This window comes from Eufriesea mexicana, unplaced genomic scaffold (assembly GCF_001483705.2).
Source record: "Eufriesea mexicana isolate 0111107269 unplaced genomic scaffold, ASM148370v2 scaffold1312, whole genome shotgun sequence".
Lineage (NCBI taxonomy): Eukaryota > Metazoa > Arthropoda > Insecta > Hymenoptera > Apidae > Eufriesea > Eufriesea mexicana.
Genome location: NW_016909446.1, coordinates 794,318 through 814,050, shown reverse-complemented (window position 1 = coordinate 814,050; position 19,733 = coordinate 794,318). Strand labels below are relative to the sequence as shown.

At 46.8% G+C, this 19,733-nt stretch overlaps 1 protein-coding gene across 1 annotated transcript; it reads right to left on the bottom strand.

Moving 5' to 3' along the window:
• Positions 1-59: 59 nt before the first annotated feature.
• Positions 60-17,636, bottom strand: Cad74A (cadherin 74A). Its single transcript, XM_017900603.1, has 13 exons — positions 17,386-17,636; positions 8,025-8,328; positions 7,389-7,663; positions 6,959-7,123; positions 5,855-6,535; positions 5,115-5,639; positions 4,661-5,013; positions 4,325-4,539; positions 3,684-4,243; positions 3,295-3,603; positions 3,056-3,206; positions 1,342-2,986; positions 60-1,034 (listed from the first exon to the last, which is right to left on the bottom strand). Exons 2-13 carry the CDS (start codon positions 8,320-8,322, stop codon positions 824-826), a joined length of 5,388 nt encoding a protein of 1,795 aa, XP_017756092.1. The 5' UTR covers positions 8,323-8,328; positions 17,386-17,636; the 3' UTR covers positions 60-823.
• Positions 17,637-19,733: the final 2,097 nt, after the last annotated feature.

Below are 19,733 nucleotides of genomic sequence, written 5' to 3'. Positions count from 1 at the left end.
ATATTACAATAGCGCACGCGCATTTCTATGACAATGCCGCGTAACGTTTGTGAGTAAGATCCGTGTACAGTCTAAGAAATATACAATTCACGCGAGTTAGTTCAACTTAATACTAGGTAGTATCGCACTTTACACGTGTCCCTCTATTTTGGCACGAGCTTCCCGATCTTACGTTATAGCACCATTTCGTCGACTTCGTTGCACGATTTCCGCGACTTTCTCGATCGCACCGCGAGTAACTATAATACAAAATTCGCCCACGAGCATTCCTCCGTCCCCAGCGCGAAAATTGCACCATCGGTTGCTGGAAACGTTGCTACTCGTTGCATTCGCGAGTTCACCGGTTTCGATGGCATCGCGAGCTTTCGAAAATTTGCGAAATTTCCACCGCGAAAATTTCCTCGAACTCGTAATCCGGAAAAATAATTCCAAGTCGCCTATTAGCAAGTAATCCTACCGTATCTTTGAACTTTTAACGATCATGGTCGTCGTCGGATGCATTCGACTAATCGTTAGAGACTTTGAAAATTTTTGATTGAGAAATTTTCCAGCTGCTTAATAAAACGTCAACGCGAGGCGAAGCTTTCTTCTTCGCTTATTTTCGATAATACTTTTAAAAGATAAATTACCAGAATCTCGATATGGCATATTGGTTAAGGAGCATCGGAGCGATGCGGATGCTCGTCGATCGAAATCTCGATTCTGAGCTAGAGAAACCTTCCACGAGGCTCTTGAAAACGGAACAACTGAAGACCATCGCATCGTTCGATCAGCGATCTATATTTTCTCTCCCGAATCGAGCCTGAGTGCAACCGGCACTCGTTTATGTCCTGGAACCGAGAGTGCTTGGATGGTACAACGTAGTGTCCGCTCCCCATTCGTAAGGACCCTCGTGGGGACCTAGAGAAACCATGGTACCGGGTCCAAGGGTCGTGTGTGAAGTGGCACTGACCATTCCAGGACCGGAAGAGACGTAACTGAGAGGTGGCCTAGGCTGATCACGCAAACGGGCGTGCTTCACTTGTCTCTTGTATCTGGAAGGGTCAATTAACATCGTTAAACCACCTGTTACTTCCTTCTCGAAACTTTCGAACGATCAGAGACATTCGTCAAACGTAATATTCTATAATTACGGGTAAATCTAAAAAAGTCAGGTCGGGATTACTTTCACTTCAAACGAGAGTTTCGAAATCTCGAGGATACTCGAGGACTGTTGTCAATAGGACACTTCTAGAATCAACTGTGACACATTGGTCTTCGAGTGATATCTCTTCCCGATTGACATGTCTGTTCGTTAATGTAGAGAAAGTCGAGAGAATGAGGACTAAGAGGAATACTTACTTGGCGTGCATGCAGCAGAGAGCGCAACTAGAAATCACAGCAGCAATGCCAACGAGGACCGCAATGGCCAGCACCCACATCTGCGTCATCGAGGCGTCAGCCCTAGCCACCATAGCGGCGCAGTGCTGCACCTTCTCCACGTGGTACGTCCTGTAAACTTTCTTCAGCTCCTCGTTCTTCGGATCAGTCAGAAGAGCCTTCATTTCGTCCAAGTCGTACGCTTCCTTGCCGACCATCTGGAAGCAGGAACTGGTCGACGAGAAGTCCAAGGAATTGTCCTCCTTCGAATAAAACTGAGTGTCGTAAACGTTGACGCTAATCGGTAGTGACAAAGCCTGTTGCACCGACTTCTCAAAGTCTTCCAATGTCTTCCTCACTTCGACAGGTGGTTTCGAGAACACGAACTTCAACATGTCCCTGTCACGCAACAGGAATATCCTCAGGGTGATGTTCGTCTCTCTGCCTGGTGTCACGGAGTTGTTGGCCGAGATGATGATCTCCATATAACCATCGGCGTAGTTGGACATGGAACCTGTCGTTCTTAGCTCACCTGTCTGAGGATTCAGCGACAGATGGGAGGGAATCTCTCGTTTCGACATGGACGTGTCTACGAGAGAAGTGAACGAAGCTTTACCCATACTGTAGTTGATCGGTAGAGCGTCAGAGTCAGCGTCAAAGGCTTCCAAAGTGATCAGACTCGTGTCAATCGGGACGTTCAAACGGACACCTAGAGTGACGTTCTCTTTCTTGAATTTAGGCTTGTTGTCGTCTATATCCAGCACCTTAACGAGGACTTGCCTTTCGGATGGATCCTGTCTGTTGTACGGTTTGGGTATGATATCAGACTTCTTCGTAGAGAAAGGGAAGCACTTGACGGTTAATAAGTGACGATCAGCTGTCTCTCTATCTAGACGACCGTTCGATTTGATCACAGCTGAATTATTTTCGAGTCTCTCTACCAGGAACAGGCCAGCTTCGTTCCCATACACGATCGAGTAATCGATCATCCCATTTTCGTCGATGTCCTCGTCAATCGCCTCGATCACGCCGACTTTCGTCCCGACTGGATTCTCTTCGAGCACGGTCAATTCTATGGGAGGGCTGTCTAGGCTTCTCTTAAAGTGAGGTTTGTGATCGTCGATGTCGTTCACGATTACCTGAAGCACTCTGGTTGCCTGCTGAGGCGGACTTCCTAGATCCTGAGCTACCAATATCAACGTGTAACTGTCCTTCGCCTCTCTGTCCAACAATTTTCTCGTGGTTATCAGACCAGTCTCGCTGTTTATCTTGAAGGCACTCGCGTCTTTACCAAAGTTCCCGTCCTCTAAAAATTTAAAAGTAATCTTCCCGTTTGGTAAATTCGAGTCATCGGGGTCTGACGCGACCACTTGGAACACTGGACTCCCAATGGTGGAATTTTCGGATATATGAGCTACCTCTTCGAGGGTAGGTCTGATGAACAGTGGAACACCGTCGTTGCTAACTACGTCCCCGATGTACAGCGTCAAAATTACGTCCGAGTACAGCTCTGGCTCTCCGCCATCTTGAGCTCTGATTCTCATTATGTACGGCTCCGTTCTTCCTTTTCCCGTTAACGCCCTTGCCGAATAAATCTCCCCAGTCGTGTGGTTTATTTCAAACAACCCTAGAATTCGTGTACTCGATTACATTTGAAGGTAAAAGATAGCAAAGGAAGAACGTAAACGTTTCTCACCACTCGCTTCACCCTCGTCGATGATTTCATAGCTGATCACACCACCGTTGCCTTCGTCTGGGTCTGTGGCAGTAATGTTCACTACACTGACACCTGATGGAGCGTTCTCGGGTATCACTGCTGTGTAAGACTTCGTCGTGTTGGTGGCAATCTTCGAATTCAAAGATATTTCAATATCACACAGAAGAAAGGAAATATTTTAACATTCTAGTAAACTATACAAGAAGAAATTAATTTACCTGGATGTTCCCAGTTATCGGTTCTACCTCGAACATGTTCGAGTCTCCTCCAACTAGAGAATACCTCACCTCACCGTATCCTCTTCTAACTTCCTGCTCCGTATTAGAACTGTCCATGTCTGTAGCTTTGACGATCAACACGATCTTCGAAGGTTTCGCTGATTCTAGCACTGAAATTTTGTAATCGTTTTGAGTAAAGATAGGGCTATTATCGTTCGTGTCTTGCACCTCGACCATGACGTTGGCTTCGGACATTTTCCTCGTTATCTCGTAGTCCCTTGCCAAAGCTCGTACTTTAAACTGAATAAACTGGAAGATATTTAAGAAACGTTAAATCAGATCCAAGAAATCGTAGGAAATTTATTATAAACCATACAATTGGAATTCACCTTTTGATTGAGAGCTTCGTAATCCAGTCTCTTGCTCAGAACGACATTTCCACTTTGGACACCGACGTTGACGTAACCTTCGTCGTCATCTTCCCTCACCAACTCGAACCTTTGAACGGGATAGCCAGTGGTGGGTTCTTTGGCTGACAACATGAGCAAAGTGGTGCCAAGGGGTTGCTCCTCTGGCACGGATATTCTAATTGTCGGATTGTTGGGTGACCACCCTGGATTCGTGAAGGTTGGATTATCGTCGCTGTAAGCTTGAATATAGATCGTCACCTCGACCTTCGTAATCTGCTTCTCTTTATCGACAACGGCGTTCAGATCTTGCACTTGAACCGTGAGAATGACCACCGCTGCCACTTGATAATCCAGTACCCGATTTACCGTTATTAAACCGTTCGTTGAATTTATGCGAAACGCTGTTTTGTAGTCGTAAGGAGCTGTGTTTTTGAGAGCCACGCCTGTTTTGTCGACGGCTCTTATCGGTTCCACTAACGAGTATTCCAAATAAGCATCCGAGTCTGGATCCGTAGCTACTACCTTCAGCACAGGCTCGCCTGCTCGATAAATCTTAATAATTAGTATTGAATCGTTCTTCTGGGAAACCGGTAATTTTTCAAGATTAATTTCTGATTTACCAATAGCTGCCCTTTCCGACACGTAGACGAGATAGGTGGATTCGTTGAACATGGGTGGCTTGTTGTTCACGTCCACCATGTTCACCGTGACTGTAGTGGTAGCAGTTTCTCTAACGGGTGTACCAGAGTCTATAGCGTAAACTATCACTTCGTATTTCTCCCCACCAGTTTCCAAATCCAAACGAGCATCCGGGGAAACCGTGATGACCCCAGAACTGTAGAATCGGTAACAAATTTTAGCACTCGCCACTTAAGATATTCCAAATTTCTTAAAAGATCGTAGATCAACGAACATTGAATCGTTAAGGTTACGATTATTATTGCAGTATTAATTACCTGGAGTCGATTACAAAATTGTCCTTAGCACCGGAGGCAATGTGGTACTGCAGTAAGTTGTCCCTCCCGTCCGGGTCGTTTGCAACGACTCTGATAACTTCCGTCCCAGGAGAAGCGTTCTCCAGCAATCTTGCCCGATACGTGCTAGGTCCTGGCAAATTAGATTTGTAATTTCCTCGGAAGATGGGTTTCTGGTTTCCAGGTACCCCCACTCTGACAGACAGCTTCGCTTCAGAGGATAATGGCGGCGTTCCAGTATCCGTAGCGCGAATTACCAGCTCGTAGATTCCTCTTTCGGTATCGTCCGAACGCACTGCCTTCGCCATTGTTACTTCCCCGGTCTCCGAGTTTATCTGAGAGGAAAATGACAATCGATCTTCGACATGGAACATTTTCTACTTCGAATTTGCTTTGTATGTACGTTCTTTATTTATTAAAAGTATCTACGAGGTACCTTGAACACGTCGTTTGTCATGCTGTTATGCGAACCGGTAGAGTATGTCACTTTCCCATTTCCTTGCGCCGGACCATCGACGTCCGTTGCTCTGACAAACATCTGTGGATCGAAACTCGTGGCTCCTTCGCGAACCGTTCTCGTGTACTCGGTCTGTTCGAACACCGGTGCATTATCGTTAACGTCCTCCAGTTCTATGAGAATATTCACGGCAGACACTCTGCCGCCACCATCCTTGGCCTCCATCGTCAACGAATACGACTTCTGGACTTCGTAGTCCAACGCCTTCGCTACAGAGACCCCACCTGTCTTCGAATTGGTACTAAACTTGTCGGCACCAAACCCACGCAGGGTGTACGTCAATTCGCCGAAGGATCCACTGTCGTAGTCCTTCGCGAACACGTCGCCGAATCGCGTTCCTATCTCCGCATTCTCTGGCACGGATAATTTGAACACAGACTGAGAGAACTCTGGGCTGTGGTCGTTGGCATCCGTCAGCCGTACGTGGACTCTACTTGTGGCAACCTGAAATGATTTAAACGAAAGGTTAAATCCGTGCAAAGTCACGTAAGTTAGAAGTTACGTGCATAGGTATCTAGATTCTACGAATTTCATTTCCATCACTGGCCTTCCAGTGAAATAATTACAGGTCGTGATTCTTCGTGTCACGAGCAAAGGCAAAAAGAGAAAGAAAAAGAGAAAGAGGAATAAGGAATAAATCATCGTCGAGGAATCCGTACCACTTCGTTTGCAACCAGCGCAATAACTTCGAACCCGAGCTCCCTCTTCGCAGGATCATCCACGTCGTAGTCCAACACGTTGACGTCCTTCGCCTTGACCACAACTGGCACCCGACCTTGAGCATCTTCGGGACTGACAGCGAAAGCTTTGCTGATTCCAGGATACTCCGGGACATCTCTAAGCGCCAGCATGTACTTGGCGTTATCGCCGACATCTCCATCGCTCACTATCATATTTAATCCAGGCAGTGTGGTGTGTTTGCCAATATCCTCCGAGATGGTTATATCGAAATACTTCTCGTTGAAAACTGGCATCAGATCGTCCACGTCGGTGACGACGATAGTGACGACGGACGTGGCAGTGTCTGCCGGGATCTCGTTGTTGATCAGCTCCGTGGCTTTCACTTGGAACGTGTATATCCCGCCGTTCTGCAGGATCCTAGCATCCTCTCTATCCAGAGAGACATTCGTGGTAACCAGTTTGCCGACCGTCACGTCACCCTCTCTCGACACCTCGAGGTCGAAGTGGCCCGACTCGTCGTCTTCCAGAGTCAACAGCAGGGCCCTGGGCTCTCCCGTGTCACCGTCTCGCGCTCTCACAGTCAGGATCGTGTGACTAGCTGCTGTGTTCTCCGGAAGTGCCGCGCTGTACGGCGCGTTCAGGAACACGGGTGGCTGATCCTGAAAACGATCCATACATTTGCAACGTATCCCGGTGAAGCATCCGCGTAGCCGATCGGACGATCCGAGAAATAGAGGGATGTCGACTAACGACGTCCGCGGATCTCTGCGTTCGGCTACAGGTCGACGCGACTGATCCGGTTGTCTGGAATTAGTCGAAGCGATCGGGGCCCGTTACCTAACGGCGGATTTCGAGAACGATTAAAGCCGGCGCGTTAGAAGGAACGAAAACGTTTACCGTTCCGGTGAAAGTTATTTCGCGAACAACGCGTACGGATAATCGGACGTTCCGCGAACAGAGTCACTGGGTAACGGCGAGCGCGCCTTCCCGGTTACATTATCGCAAACGATCTTGCTAACCAATACGGAATGATCACACTGGATGTACAGTTACATCCTCGGTTACGGTCGAGACCCACTTACCTGAACATCGAGAACGTCCACGGCTACTGTTGCTCTGGCCTGTAACCTCTTGGAGACGTCGCTGGCACCGTCTACCGCCAGGAGGTTGATCAAGTACGAGTTTCTCCTCTCGTAGTCCAGCGACTTCGACAGGCTGATCTGCACGTCGTACTTTCCCTCTGCCAACTGGAAAAATCGTTCTTCGTTTACCCAATTCGTGATTGATCGTAAAACATAGACCATAAATAATAAACGACGAATAATAAATAAATAGATGATCGTTCGGTGGTAGAGGAAAAATATTCTCTACCTTTTCCGTAGAAACACTGAAGACCTCGCAGACGTCATCGTCCCTCGTCGCAGAGACGCATTCCACGTGAACATCCGCGTTCACGCCACCATCGCGGTCCGTGATCGTGATCGTGCCAGGAGGAACTAGGAGACCACCCACGTGTTTTTCCGTAGAAACACTGAAGACCTCGCAGACGTCATCGTCCCTCGTCGCAGAGACGCATTCCACATGAACATCCGCGTTCACGCCACCATCGCGGTCCGTAATCGTGATCGTGCCAGGAGGAACTAGGAGACCACCCACGTGCGCGCTTTCTGGCACTCTGGCCGCATAAGGCCTGCCATGGTACACTGGCGGGTTATCGTTCTCGTCCAGCACCGCTATCTCTCGTCGGAGGGACACGGTGTTGGGCTCCGATCCAGCGATGCCTTCGTCTAATAAAATAACAATCTTAACATCCACGTGCATACTCTCCCCGTGCTGCGTAACTTCGTTCCTTGTTGCTTCGTCGAGGAAGAAAGAAATAACGAAGCACGTTGCGACGCACACCGTGTAAATGTATACAACGAAACGGGAAGCGTCGCGCGATTATTTGGAAACTAAAATCGAAAGTGTAAAATTTCAACTTCCGGTTGCGTAACGTAGAAACGAAAATTCAACGAAATTTCATTGCATAATCGAGCATTTACCGTTCCACCGACGTGTCGTTCATCGAGCGCCCTACATATCGCGGATTATCCATTGATATTCCAGCGTAACACTGTAACGTGATACCAATAAAAGCAACGTAGTTACCCGTTATGCTGATGATGACTTCGATCAGGTCCTGAGTCTCCCTGTCCAGCGCCTTTCTCAGAACGACGACACCGCTGTCTCGATTCACGGTGAAGTACTCGCCGCTGATCGAGTAGTGCAGCTTCGAGCCTTCCGGATCTTCACCTTTGAGGGTGTAGACAGGTGCGCCGGGCGGAGTACCCTCCGACACGGCTAGCCTGGCCATGTCGCCACCCTGCACGAAATGCGGTGCCCTGTTGATCACCTGACCCCATGACGAAGACCACGTGGAGAGTGCGAGCAGTAGAATCGTCCACATCGTCAGCTGCGTGTCAGACAAATGAACCTACGTTAATCACGAGACCAAGTCTCGAAACCAGTCGCAGACCTCCAAGAAGCTTATAACGTTCGCGATTATGTTTCTAATCGCGGGTTCTTTAATTCCGACGAGACGTTCAACGTCGCGAATCCATTGTCTCGTGTGTTCAACGTGCGATTCAACCAGGCTAATTAACAATCACGAGGCTTTTCATTGATAAATACACGTGCGCCGAGCTGTCATTAGCATCACCGGCTGACGTCGCGTTCGCGGAACAGTGGTTACTCGCGGGACAATTACACGGCCGGATTAGAAAGTGGACTGAAAGATGAAAATGTTGGGTGTAACGAGAACAATTCCACCTCTGGATTGGAACTTTCATTAGGACAAATTGGAACAAGAAGTTTTACGTATAAAAGTGCGCTCTCTCTTGCGTGACAGGCGAACGCTTCCTGCAGCGTGGTCCGTCACGATTCCGTTCACTTCCGGTCATCGAAACCGGCGTAACTCGTATAGTAATTGCGCCGCGTGGAACGGCCGTGTAAGAAGAAAACGGCGAATAATTTACGACGAAACGATCGCGGATGTATCCGGCGAATAAAAGCTGCGCGGCAAAAAATCCTTGACAAATTGCCAAAAAATGGGAACGATAAATCCGAGTAACGCGATGAGCGTCGTATCAACGGGGAATCTCTGGATTGAAATATCGTTTCCAATATTTCACCGTTCCGAGAAAAACGCTCAACGCTCGAACGTACACATCCATGTATTTTCATTACGAGACCATTCACTTTCCATCCAGGGAACAATTAATTACGCGGCTAACACGCATCACTCGGCGTACAGCTCGATCAATGTCCACGGCGCGGAAAGAAAGCACGGGGAGGAAGGTAAACGATAGGCGAGACCGAGAGGCGTCTAAAATAAGCGTCCGCCGGTTCGTCGTTGGGATCAACGATCGCGTGTGGCTTGTCGGAAAAATGCGGGAACAGACGAGTGGGCAGGCGAAGGAAATGGCTAAACAGTGCGGAGGATGCAGCGATCTATCGGAGCCACCGGTTTCCAAGCGGTATAAACCGCGGCACCGAGCCAGCCGCGTTCTTTCCGCGGCGTTCAAGAAAAATCGCTTGAGGCGAACCACCAGCGGTGCACGCCGACTTGGCCACCGCGTACGGTGCCTCAATGACTTCCAGCGGGTAAGCTCGGTCAGTGAAAAGCCGTTAGAAATCAGATTCCATTTCAGGAGTTCGCGGAACCCGAGTCCCGCGATCCGTAAATTGAATTGTCCTGTTAGCCTGTTCCACGAACATTTATCTACGCCTTGACCAGTCCTTTTTTCCATCGACCTCGTCTTGTGAGGTACGGTGCAGTTTCGCCTTGCCGCGCGAGCAGGTAGCTTTTATGGCAGATCGTCTCGATAGTGAACGAAATTGTTCGAGTAGCGAGTTTAGGCGGTACTGTATTAGGGTGGTCAACGAGTGTCGGGTTCTTACTGTGGATTCTCTTGTTTCTCGGTCTGAAGAAGAGGTCTAGACTCGTTGAATATAATAGTCTCTACAGTGGTAAAAGCTTATAGCTAAGAGCTATTTCGAAGAACACATTCATTTTACTTTTCGGTCAAATTAGTAAAATAAAAATTAGGTTTGCGACAAATACAGATCTTCGTGAGTTCTCAATGGCAAGTACAAGTGCACCTTGAGGAGAATTTGTTGAAGTACTACAAATCTCTTAGAGGTCTCCAGTATGTTCAAATACAGCTAAACGAAGATAAATATATAACTATATCCTATTATATTACTATTTCATACATTTCTATTATATCTGAATGTTAAAACTAATATAATATTTATTTATGTGTAATTAACACAAATCCTATGGCCTACATGACCGTTCTAAAAACTGTCATTAACACTAGGTCTACGGACGCTATCTGTATACCTATTTCTAAGGACACCTGTCAAATTGACAGGTAAAGGAAACCACGTGCCATTTTTCTTAACGATTAGTTTGATTTAAAGGCAATTAAATATTATATTAACAGTCATGATATAAGTTAACTATATCTGTTACCATCGTATAATTGGAGTAACCCTTCCGTCAAATTGACGGGTTAAATTCCGTAAATTTAGAAATTAAAGATTCCGCATTCAACGTCATCGTCATGGTTATCATTAGCCCTCGCGATTTTTCTTCCCAAATACTTGATCAATTTTACTTTATCCCTCGTTATTCCATTTTTCCAAAGTTTCACTTCGCTTCCATTCACCGATCATTGGACCACGGTTTTTCCTCGAACCGCGAAATTACGCGTTTCCATGGCAACCGGTGTTCTACGAACCTACAAGAAATTGCATTCCAGTGCCGGGCACCGAGGACTATAAGTACCCTACAAGGGTCGCTAAAGTCTCTAGGATTAAAATTGGAATAAGTCGTGCAAGACCTAGTGCCAGAGAATGTAGTGACCTCGATCTTCGTGTACCAGAGTACATGCATCGTGCGATTAGATCTTTCTTCGCGGAAGGCAATGTTCTGGGCCCGCAGTTTTTGCCAGTGCAAACGAGAAGTAACGTTTCAAGTGCGGTTTCAAGATCAGGACGCGAAATTTCACGGGCCAATGGGCAACGTATTAGCGTTACGCGGACTGTTACGATCCGAGACGGTAACTTTCTAGTAGAGCCTCCAGACAGATGCCGAACAAGAGTCTTGCACAACGGCATCAGGCCGGGATAAACGCAGAGCGCGTACAGCGTTATTCTCTCTCCGTCATAACTCTCACTCGAGGCAGCAGTTCGCGCGGAATCAAAACCACTCGACCAACTGCATTTCTCTTCTGTGCTTAAATCGAACTGCTGCGATATCTAGACCGTGTTATCGTTGAATTCAGAAGCCAAGTATGTGGAGCAACGCGCTGAATCGTGCAGTTGATACGCTCGTACACGAAAGTATTCGAACGTACGTATATTGCGTTTAACGAGTAAAATATGCAGGTTAAGCCGAGGTGATTAAAGCAGTGCGATAAGTATCTGGTAGTAAGGAAAAACGATGCTTGTCACTATTGCGAAAAAATTCTAGTCTATTCGTTAATTGGCGCGCGAAATATTACGTATCTATTAAAAAAGGAAATAGTTCGTAGAAAGGGATCTCAAATGGTGGAAAAGATTATGCGATTTTACTAAAATCTGATAGACGGAATTGTTCTTTAGAAATTTCAATAGCAGTACCTCGAAAGTAGATATAAGTTGTATGTAGTATTTTTCTTTACTGCACATGTATGTATATAGCAAAGTGCAAGTGAAAATTAGAAAATAATTCGTATTCTTACTTAAATTGTGTATACACGATAATAGCAGGAAATATAGTTAATTGGAAAATAACAAGTTTCGATAACCTTAAAACGAATCTACGCTGAACACACTAGCGCCGCCACGGTCTGAATCTACAGATTAGTGGATGCAGAGTTTAAATATGGTATTATATAATTGAATTATTTTCTAATTTTGTTGATAGAATCTTGGGATATTTTTCTTTAGCAATAAACACAATTATTGTTTCTGAAATTTCGCTTCATCGTAAATATTTAATTTTTTAAGCATCTCGATGGATACGTGGACTCTAAGACTTTCGCGTCCGACTGCAACTTAACGAAGCATTTGAGACACCTGTGAGATCAAACCTATTAATTGATCTTGATTAAGGTTTAATCGTTACTTATCGAGCCGGACTTATCGTTGCGTAATATCGAGACTGGATTATACGTTTGTAGAACTTTCAATGAGGTTTGTTTCGAAAGTAATACGTGGGAAACGATCGTCCTGCGAAGGGGAACGAGCAGCCACTGCGGAGGACAGTAGTCTAGCGATTTTCCGGTGACTTCGTGCCACTGGTTGACTTCCGTGTTCAGAAGGTTGTTATCAAGTATTGTCTTCGGCCAACCTAATTATTAATCATGTGAAGCTACCAGAGATTCTGTAAGAGCGCAGGAAATTTGTTAGGAATACCAGTTCTCACGATTCCAACATCCACTTCGACTGTCTGCAAACAACCACGACGATACCAGAATTACTACAAATCTGGCTCACATCTAACCTCCTTTTCTCACCGAGACACGAATCATGAAATATATGAAAAACCTGATCACTGAAAATTCGAAAATTACCAACGACAAATATTTTTCAAATAGAAAAATACCTATAGCGATAATGAAAATAATGAAATTAATTTCCCGCTGCGATGCACACTGCGCCACATTCGACCTAGTAATAATCAGTAAAAGTATTACACAGCGCGCATTACGCCATTTATCTGCGAATGGTTAATACCAAGAGAATAGCTATAGAAAGCAAGAGAATACCTATAGAAACGCCGTGGAGTAATATTTACGTACTTTCCACCAAGTTCCCAAGGATGGATGCAAAAAGCCATTGAAGACGAATCGTCAACGAGACATTCAAGAAAGTCTACGTAAGCCGCTTAAATAGAATCCGCAATAACAACCATACTCTAGGTGTTTCGACGCGGGCAGGATTTCTATCGCGAAGACGTGCAACGCGGAAAAGCATGAAGCGTTAAAACCCATGACGGACAGTGTACCCTTCGGTGTGTACGCGGATGCCCGGGCCCGAAGCAAGAAACCTAACAGCAGAATGGCAATTATCAGCGGCCAAACGTAAAGCGATACTGCTAGATTAAGCGATGGATTGAATCGCGAACCAGGAAGAAATTCACGGATCCCGCTTCCACGATTCACCATGAACGAAGCATAAAATACGGCACAGAGTGCCGGCAGAAATAATGGTAAACGGAACTTTGCCATTATTCACCATTGCGCGCCGAACGATCACGAGCCGCGACATTCTTGCCACGCGTAATTCTTCGCTGCCAGAATCCCGTGCGTTTCGCGTGCGAGCGAATTATTCAAAGTTATGGAACCAGTATGAAGGAACCAAAGGTGAATAACATCGCGACCGGCTAATGATGACATAAAATTACTCGAACAGAAATATCGACACGCTCTATTTAATAATAGACGATAACAGTTGCCATTATCCGTAACGTCGAACAAAGTGGAGTTCGTGACGCTGTCTTGTATCTCTTATGAATTACTTGATGGTAACTGTCGCGGTACATGCAATTTGCTGTTCAAAGTTTAACTGGTCGTGCGTCGGTATGCGAGTCACGGTGATTGAAAATGTGCGCGAGGTAACGAGATGAAAAGCATTCTGGGCGCCCTAATTTCGAAATAAAAGTGGTCGTTATCTTCAATCAATTTCAAACGACCAAATTGCACCGTTTAAACGGGTGGCAGAAAGACCGCCTCGCTGTTTTATCGACGGAGCGCCGATACATACCGCAGGGGGAAATTTTGCTCCTCCGTGGTGACATTTTTATTAAACCAATTCTCCAAATACGTAAATAAGTCCACGTGTACGTGCACTTTGATATTATTAATGCCATTTCGTTATTTGGGTCGGAGTCGTTGAACGCAGAGACGTCTTATCTCTAAATAAAACGGCAGTTACCGGCAATCAAGGTTGAAATGGTACCCCGAAATTGAATGATGAACCAAACTGCTTGACAACGAGAATTGCATCTACTCCGTTCTTTCACAGCGAAGTTTCCAACGAGAAATTAATTCGGACGAAAAAGAAAGGTGAAACGAGTTAATCGCTACTCTTGGCTAGAACGATTCTTCACGAATAGTCCACCGTCTTAAGCGCATAATCACGACATTGTATAATCGATACAGCAGCGAATAATAACGTTAAATTAAGTTCGATTTCATAGGCTGTTGTTCGATCAACAAGGAAACCGGTTTCGTCACCGGCTAAACGTATTTCGCCATTTATTACGCGCCGCGACGCTCCGCGCAGGAATTAATTTCCGCGCTATCTGATGGAAAGCTTTTCTCCTTTGCGCCGGGTTGCGTCCGCTTCCGCAACCCGTTTCCCGGAGAATAAAACCCGTCACGATGAAATTGCCGTGCAACCGTGATGCGACGCGATAGAATTCGCTGAAGTAACACGCGGCAAAATGTGTCACGGTATTATTTTTCTTCCGGACCAGGTGCTCGTTCGAGTGCGCGTACTCGAAACCCGGCGGTGAAACTCGAATGCATTAGTCGGTCGTTCGATAAATTATTTCCCATTCGAGATCGATCGCGGAAAAGATAATTCGGCGCTCGTTGCGTTGCTTCGATCGCAACAACGCGAATTAAAAACTTCGTTGTTTATACAAGCTGGTTCGGAATTAACGTTAACGATTGGGTAACGATTGTTTGGAAATTTTGGTGCATTTGGGTCGATGGAAGAGAACATCCTCGCTTGTAACAAAGCGTGCAGAAGAGCCTCAATTTCGAGCAAGTCGTTTCGAAACGAGATATCGAACGGGAACGATTTCATGATCGTTTCGAAATTGGTTTCCGTTTAATTGGTTTCCATTTAGATCGATTTCGAAATGGTAAACTTGCGCACGTCGTCGAGCCTTGTTTGCGATAACACGAGTAACAGGTGACAATTTTTATACAGGTTGGCTCAAAAGAAAAATCATCAACGACTTTGTGATCATCTAAAAATCGATTCCAGAAACGTTGCTTCGAAATAAATATTAATAACAACTTCGTAATCACTTAGGAATTATTTTATGATTATTCGTGACACAGCTTCGTTAGCAACAGTACAAACAAGATGTACTGGTTACAGGCTGTTTCAAAATAAACGTCAACACCGACTTGGCGATAGTTTGAAAAGTATTATCCGCATAACTTGATCTCAGAAGCGACACTTGACATTCATAGCGTCACCTCGTTCGCAGCACGCAGAAAATACACCTGACGTCATACTATCTCCCGTGAAACAAATTTTTAATTCGACTTCAAGAACTGACCGCAGACAAAACACGGTGACATCGGTACACCAACGAAACCAGGCTTCCAGAAACCTTGAATCCTGAACAAACGTTTACCCGGTCTCTCGTAACCCTTTATTCTCGAGCGACGACTCTTGGTCACCATTTGTTTCAATACCTCGAAGCTTGAGCAACAATTCTACACGTCCATTCAAAAGCTATCTGAAAAATGCAAGAAAAGCTTGGAGTCGATCTATCTTCGAGCGAGAACGGTTGAATTTCACGCGCTGCGATCTCTGAAGCACCCTGTACATCCCCGACAATGCAGAAATTAGCAAAGTCCACAGCCGGCACGACGGCGTATTGCGTACCTTGCACGTTCTCGCCTTTACCGCGAATTTCCCAGAGAATTCCTCCGCAAATAAGTTACCTACATTCCCGGTCCGTTGACCCAGATGCAACCGTAAACCCGCTTGCCAAGCACTCGCGATTCGTAATCGTTTCTGGATACCGGACAGCGCGTATTTCGAAACGCGTCCCTTATGAAATTTCGCGGGCCGTCATGGCGGCGTTGAGGCTGGCGGCATTGGCGTAGGACCGGATCTCTTTAGCCGCAGAGTGTGCCAGCCAGGCACGCAGGCATCCGCGATACCGATTTTCTCTTCGACCGCACGAAAAGCAAACGAGTACGCGCGGTTAACTGTTCCGTGCTGGTCGTACGAGTCCCGACGTCCTAGACTCGTTAATCGCCTCGAAAGGAGAGGAGGGAACTCTCAGGCCAGAAAAGCGAGAGGAAGACGGAGCAGCCGGAGCGAGGAGGAAAAAAAACCGTTATGGAAGCCCCCTCTACGATCCACGCCATTACGTTACGCGCCTGGAATCCTGACACTGTGTGACCAGGTGATGCCAGGATGAATGACTAAGAAAAGTGGTACCGGATGGTTCCTGCCACGCGCTTCATTCTCATCCGGCTTCGGATTTTTCTTATCATCGTGGCCACTGATCCAGGTAACAGGATGCAGACCTCGCAGACGCGTCGCTCGGGCCTGTTTTTCGCGGATAGATGATGGCAGTCGCCTTGGACCGGGCGGTAGGTATACAGTGAGTCGCGTCGTGGAATTCGAGAGATAATTTCAGGGTCCTTGGCAGAGGGAAGAGTTTGCGGTTCGCATGGACGGTTTGTCGCGTTGCGATGAACTTTCTGGAGAAACGGGAAGAAGTTTAAGAGCGCGCAAATATTTGCGTAACGCGTGTGTCGGTTGGCAGAGTTCGCGTGAGAGATAGGGATTCCAAGGTGGCTGAGAGGCCCAACTTGCATGCCTTCTCCTCCTCTACGCAAGTCCGAGAAAGCTATCGATCGTTGGAAAGACTGTAAAAGGACCTTGATTCCGGCTGGGAAATTTGCCGATTAATCTCCAGCGTGCGAGAACGTCGCAGCTTTTCCTGCTCCACGAACTTGACACCGGTTCCTTGAAACCACGACTTCGACCAGTGCACCCGCCGGTCAGACTGGTTTCCCTCGGACTGGCGAAAACGATGACGATAGTTCGGCATAGTTTGTCACTACGCTGTTATTTCCCGAGCGAGGAATGCGCAAAAACCCGAGTGTCCTTAACGAATATACACGCGTACGCGTTCATTCCGCTGAACAGGACCGATTGGTCGCGGCTTTTCATTTCCACCGACTCCCATGAGACATTAATTAACGCGAGATTTAAACGCCGCTTCCACGATGAACATTTGCAGGCGTCGTTCGATAAAAAGGTCAAGGAAATACCAACGAGATCGAGTCACATATAGAGTTACCTTATGCAATTGGCCTTTACTTCGGCAGCATTCGTATTTATAACCTCACTCGGTCGCATAGCCGATCTAAAACGTATTCCATGGAGGGAAGCGCGTTTCGAGATGCTGCTTTGTAGTAGCACGTGACCAAAACGAAAACAGGAAACCGGGACGTGCTCGAGACGTCAATGAATTTCAATGGAAGATACGTCCCAGCCTCGGTATTCCCTTTCGGACGTCCACACGCTCGATTCGCGTTATTAACGACACTAAACGACTCGTACCGCGACTTGTAACCGATCGGCGAACAATGTACCACGAAGAATAATTAAATTACAGTGGCAGCCGGACTTGCTGCACGTCAACCACGTTCGAAACTCGATCAATCACTCGCGATCGTAGCAAAGAAGAAATTCCGTCCGCCAAGGACCTTACCTCATAAAGTCGGTCCAAGATCCTTCTTCCTCGCAGCACCGTATCAACTCATCGTCACTCCACGTGTATTTCCGTTTCTCTGATCACTCGGAGAAAATGTTCATGGAAGAACGATCACGTATACACCGTACCTCATGACGCATCGGGGCACGAGTGTGGGCTAACGCGACTCGTATTCCTCTATCCTCTCGGTTTCATGAGTCGTCGTCGTCGTCGTTTCGAAAAAGAACCGATGTCTGCCAGCCAATGGACAGGTCTACACTGCATCCTAAGGAGGTATGCGGCCTCTGCTATGGGAGTGGAAGGAATGGAGAGAGAGAAACAGCTCGCCGAAGGAGAGACTACAGTCCGTGCCCGGTAACTGCGAGCGAAAGGGGGGCGAACCTTTTTGATTCTTTTGTGCCTCGACGTGCCAGGTGAGTCTCTTTCGTGGTTCCATCATGGCCGAGATCGTGCGTGAAGGATGCGGCGCGGAAGGATCGGCTGTAACGAATGGAAATTTTTATACAAGGTGACATCGTTTAGCGGGAAGAGGGAAAAATTTCCTGGGAAAATCTGCTAACCGAAGGGTTCGTATGAAAATAACGACTCTAGAGCAAATATTTCCTCGTCTGCGATTTCCTTTTACAAATCCGATAAATTATTCGCGTATTAAAACGTGGATCCGAGTTGTATTAAACAACGCGTCTCACTGGTCTCTCGTTATTAATTAAAAACTCATCGAAGAAGATCGTTTTCAACTCGAATTCTGCAATCGTGGAGAATATACTTTGGAAAGTAGAAGAAATAGGAATCGTTGGTAGAAAAATATATGGAACGAACCATGGCTGTTGAACATCTTATTGTAATATCGTTGGACACTTATCGTATACTCTCCACCTATTTAGGGTCCTTAAACCCGTACATTAATTTTGCAAGTCCATTAAAAAATCGTCACACGTATCGGCGCGCGATAGAAACCGTAACAGCGATAAATCGAGAAAATTGATCGCGTACCATTGCCCATTAAAGTTTCCAATTAATTTCATTCGCCGCTTTCACCGACAGCGGACAACTTCGGAACGAGTTCATCGAAGTGCCTCTTTGCGTAATTGCATAATCCCTTCCACCCTGTCTCAGCAAAAAGCCAAGTATGTAGCCTGGTCCGAGGGGAAAAAGAAAGCCGATTCGCGTTTAATTCTCTTAACGCGGCGTTTTTCACCGCTCGACATTAGAAAGTTCAAACGTCGGAACTAGAGGAAAGGATCAGTGGGATCAGCCTGTCACGAGGGATGGTAATCACCGCGTGATCCTCCGTTTCCCTCTGCTCCATCTCAGCGTCATTTTTGCCCGCGTGCTCGCCACCCTGCCCACTTTTCGAAACGCACGCAACCGATCTGGACGTGATCCTCATAGAGAAAGGAGAACAACGAGCAACGACGACGTAGCTCGGCGAGCGGGTACGTGTCACCTGGAATCATCGTGCACCAAGGTGTATCGACCTCGCGTTCACCCGGCTACTCCGCGTGGCTGGCTTCTTTTCCTCGTCTAATTCGCGCGTAATCGGTCCGCGTTTTGCCGGAACGAGCGGACGCGAGCTGCAACCTGGACGCGTCCACGCCGGAAGTGGCGGGCGACACACTTACGGAAGCCAGACCGGCCGCGTGCTTCCACGTAGAGGCTTCCTGGCATCCTGAGGGACGACGACGCGTGCACCCGCTCGATAATAACCGCGTAACCGGCAATTCAGCGCGAGCCGTTTATCGTCGTTTCGCGGCCAACGTCTCGCAGCGTACTCCTCCTCGATCGTCGATAAGGGCAAGACCGGTAAAACGAGGAAGACACGCGTTCCTGGAAGATTTCAGCCTCCGCGCTCGGATAATGAGGCCTGCGCCGCCGAGCTTCCCTCGCGAAACGGCGCAGCCCAATGATAAGCCAAATGGAAGCGGAGTGTAATTGCTCGGAGATAAAGCTAGTCGTAATTTTTCCGCTGCGGATGTGTATAAATAGGTGGAACGTAGTTCCAGGTGTCAGACGGACTCGCTGCTATGCGGAGGTTCCAGGGGATACGTATAAAGAAGCTTTAAGCTTCGACGTCGTTGATTTTATTTAGACCAGGGTGTCCAAACTTTTAGCTTCCCTGAGACACATTGAAAGAAGACGAGTTGCTTCCAGCCACGCAAAATATACCTAACGCTAACCATGGTTCATGAGCAAGAAAAGAAAAATTGTAAAATGTATAATTAATATATTTAAGTAACCTAGAATTTATTAATTTATAATTTCCTTTATCATGAAGACATCAACTGCAAATGGAATTAGTTTGACATTGTTTCGTTCATTCTTATTTACCATTTTGCGTATAAAAT

Excerpts from the sequence above, each read along its gene's own strand:
- Cad74A (XM_017900603.1), bottom strand. The coding sequence starts at position 8,322 with ATGTGGACGATTCTACTGCTCGCACTCTCCACGTGGTCTTCGTCATGG. Across the intron at positions 7,124-7,388 it reads GTGTTTCTACGGAAAAACAC|TTGGCAGAGGGAAAGTACGA; the intron begins GTGGGTGGTCTC and ends CGATTTTTCCAG. Across the intron at positions 5,640-5,854 it reads CGCTGGTTGCAAACGAAGTG|GTTGCCACAAGTAGAGTCCA; the intron begins GTACGGATTCCT and ends AAATCATTTCAG.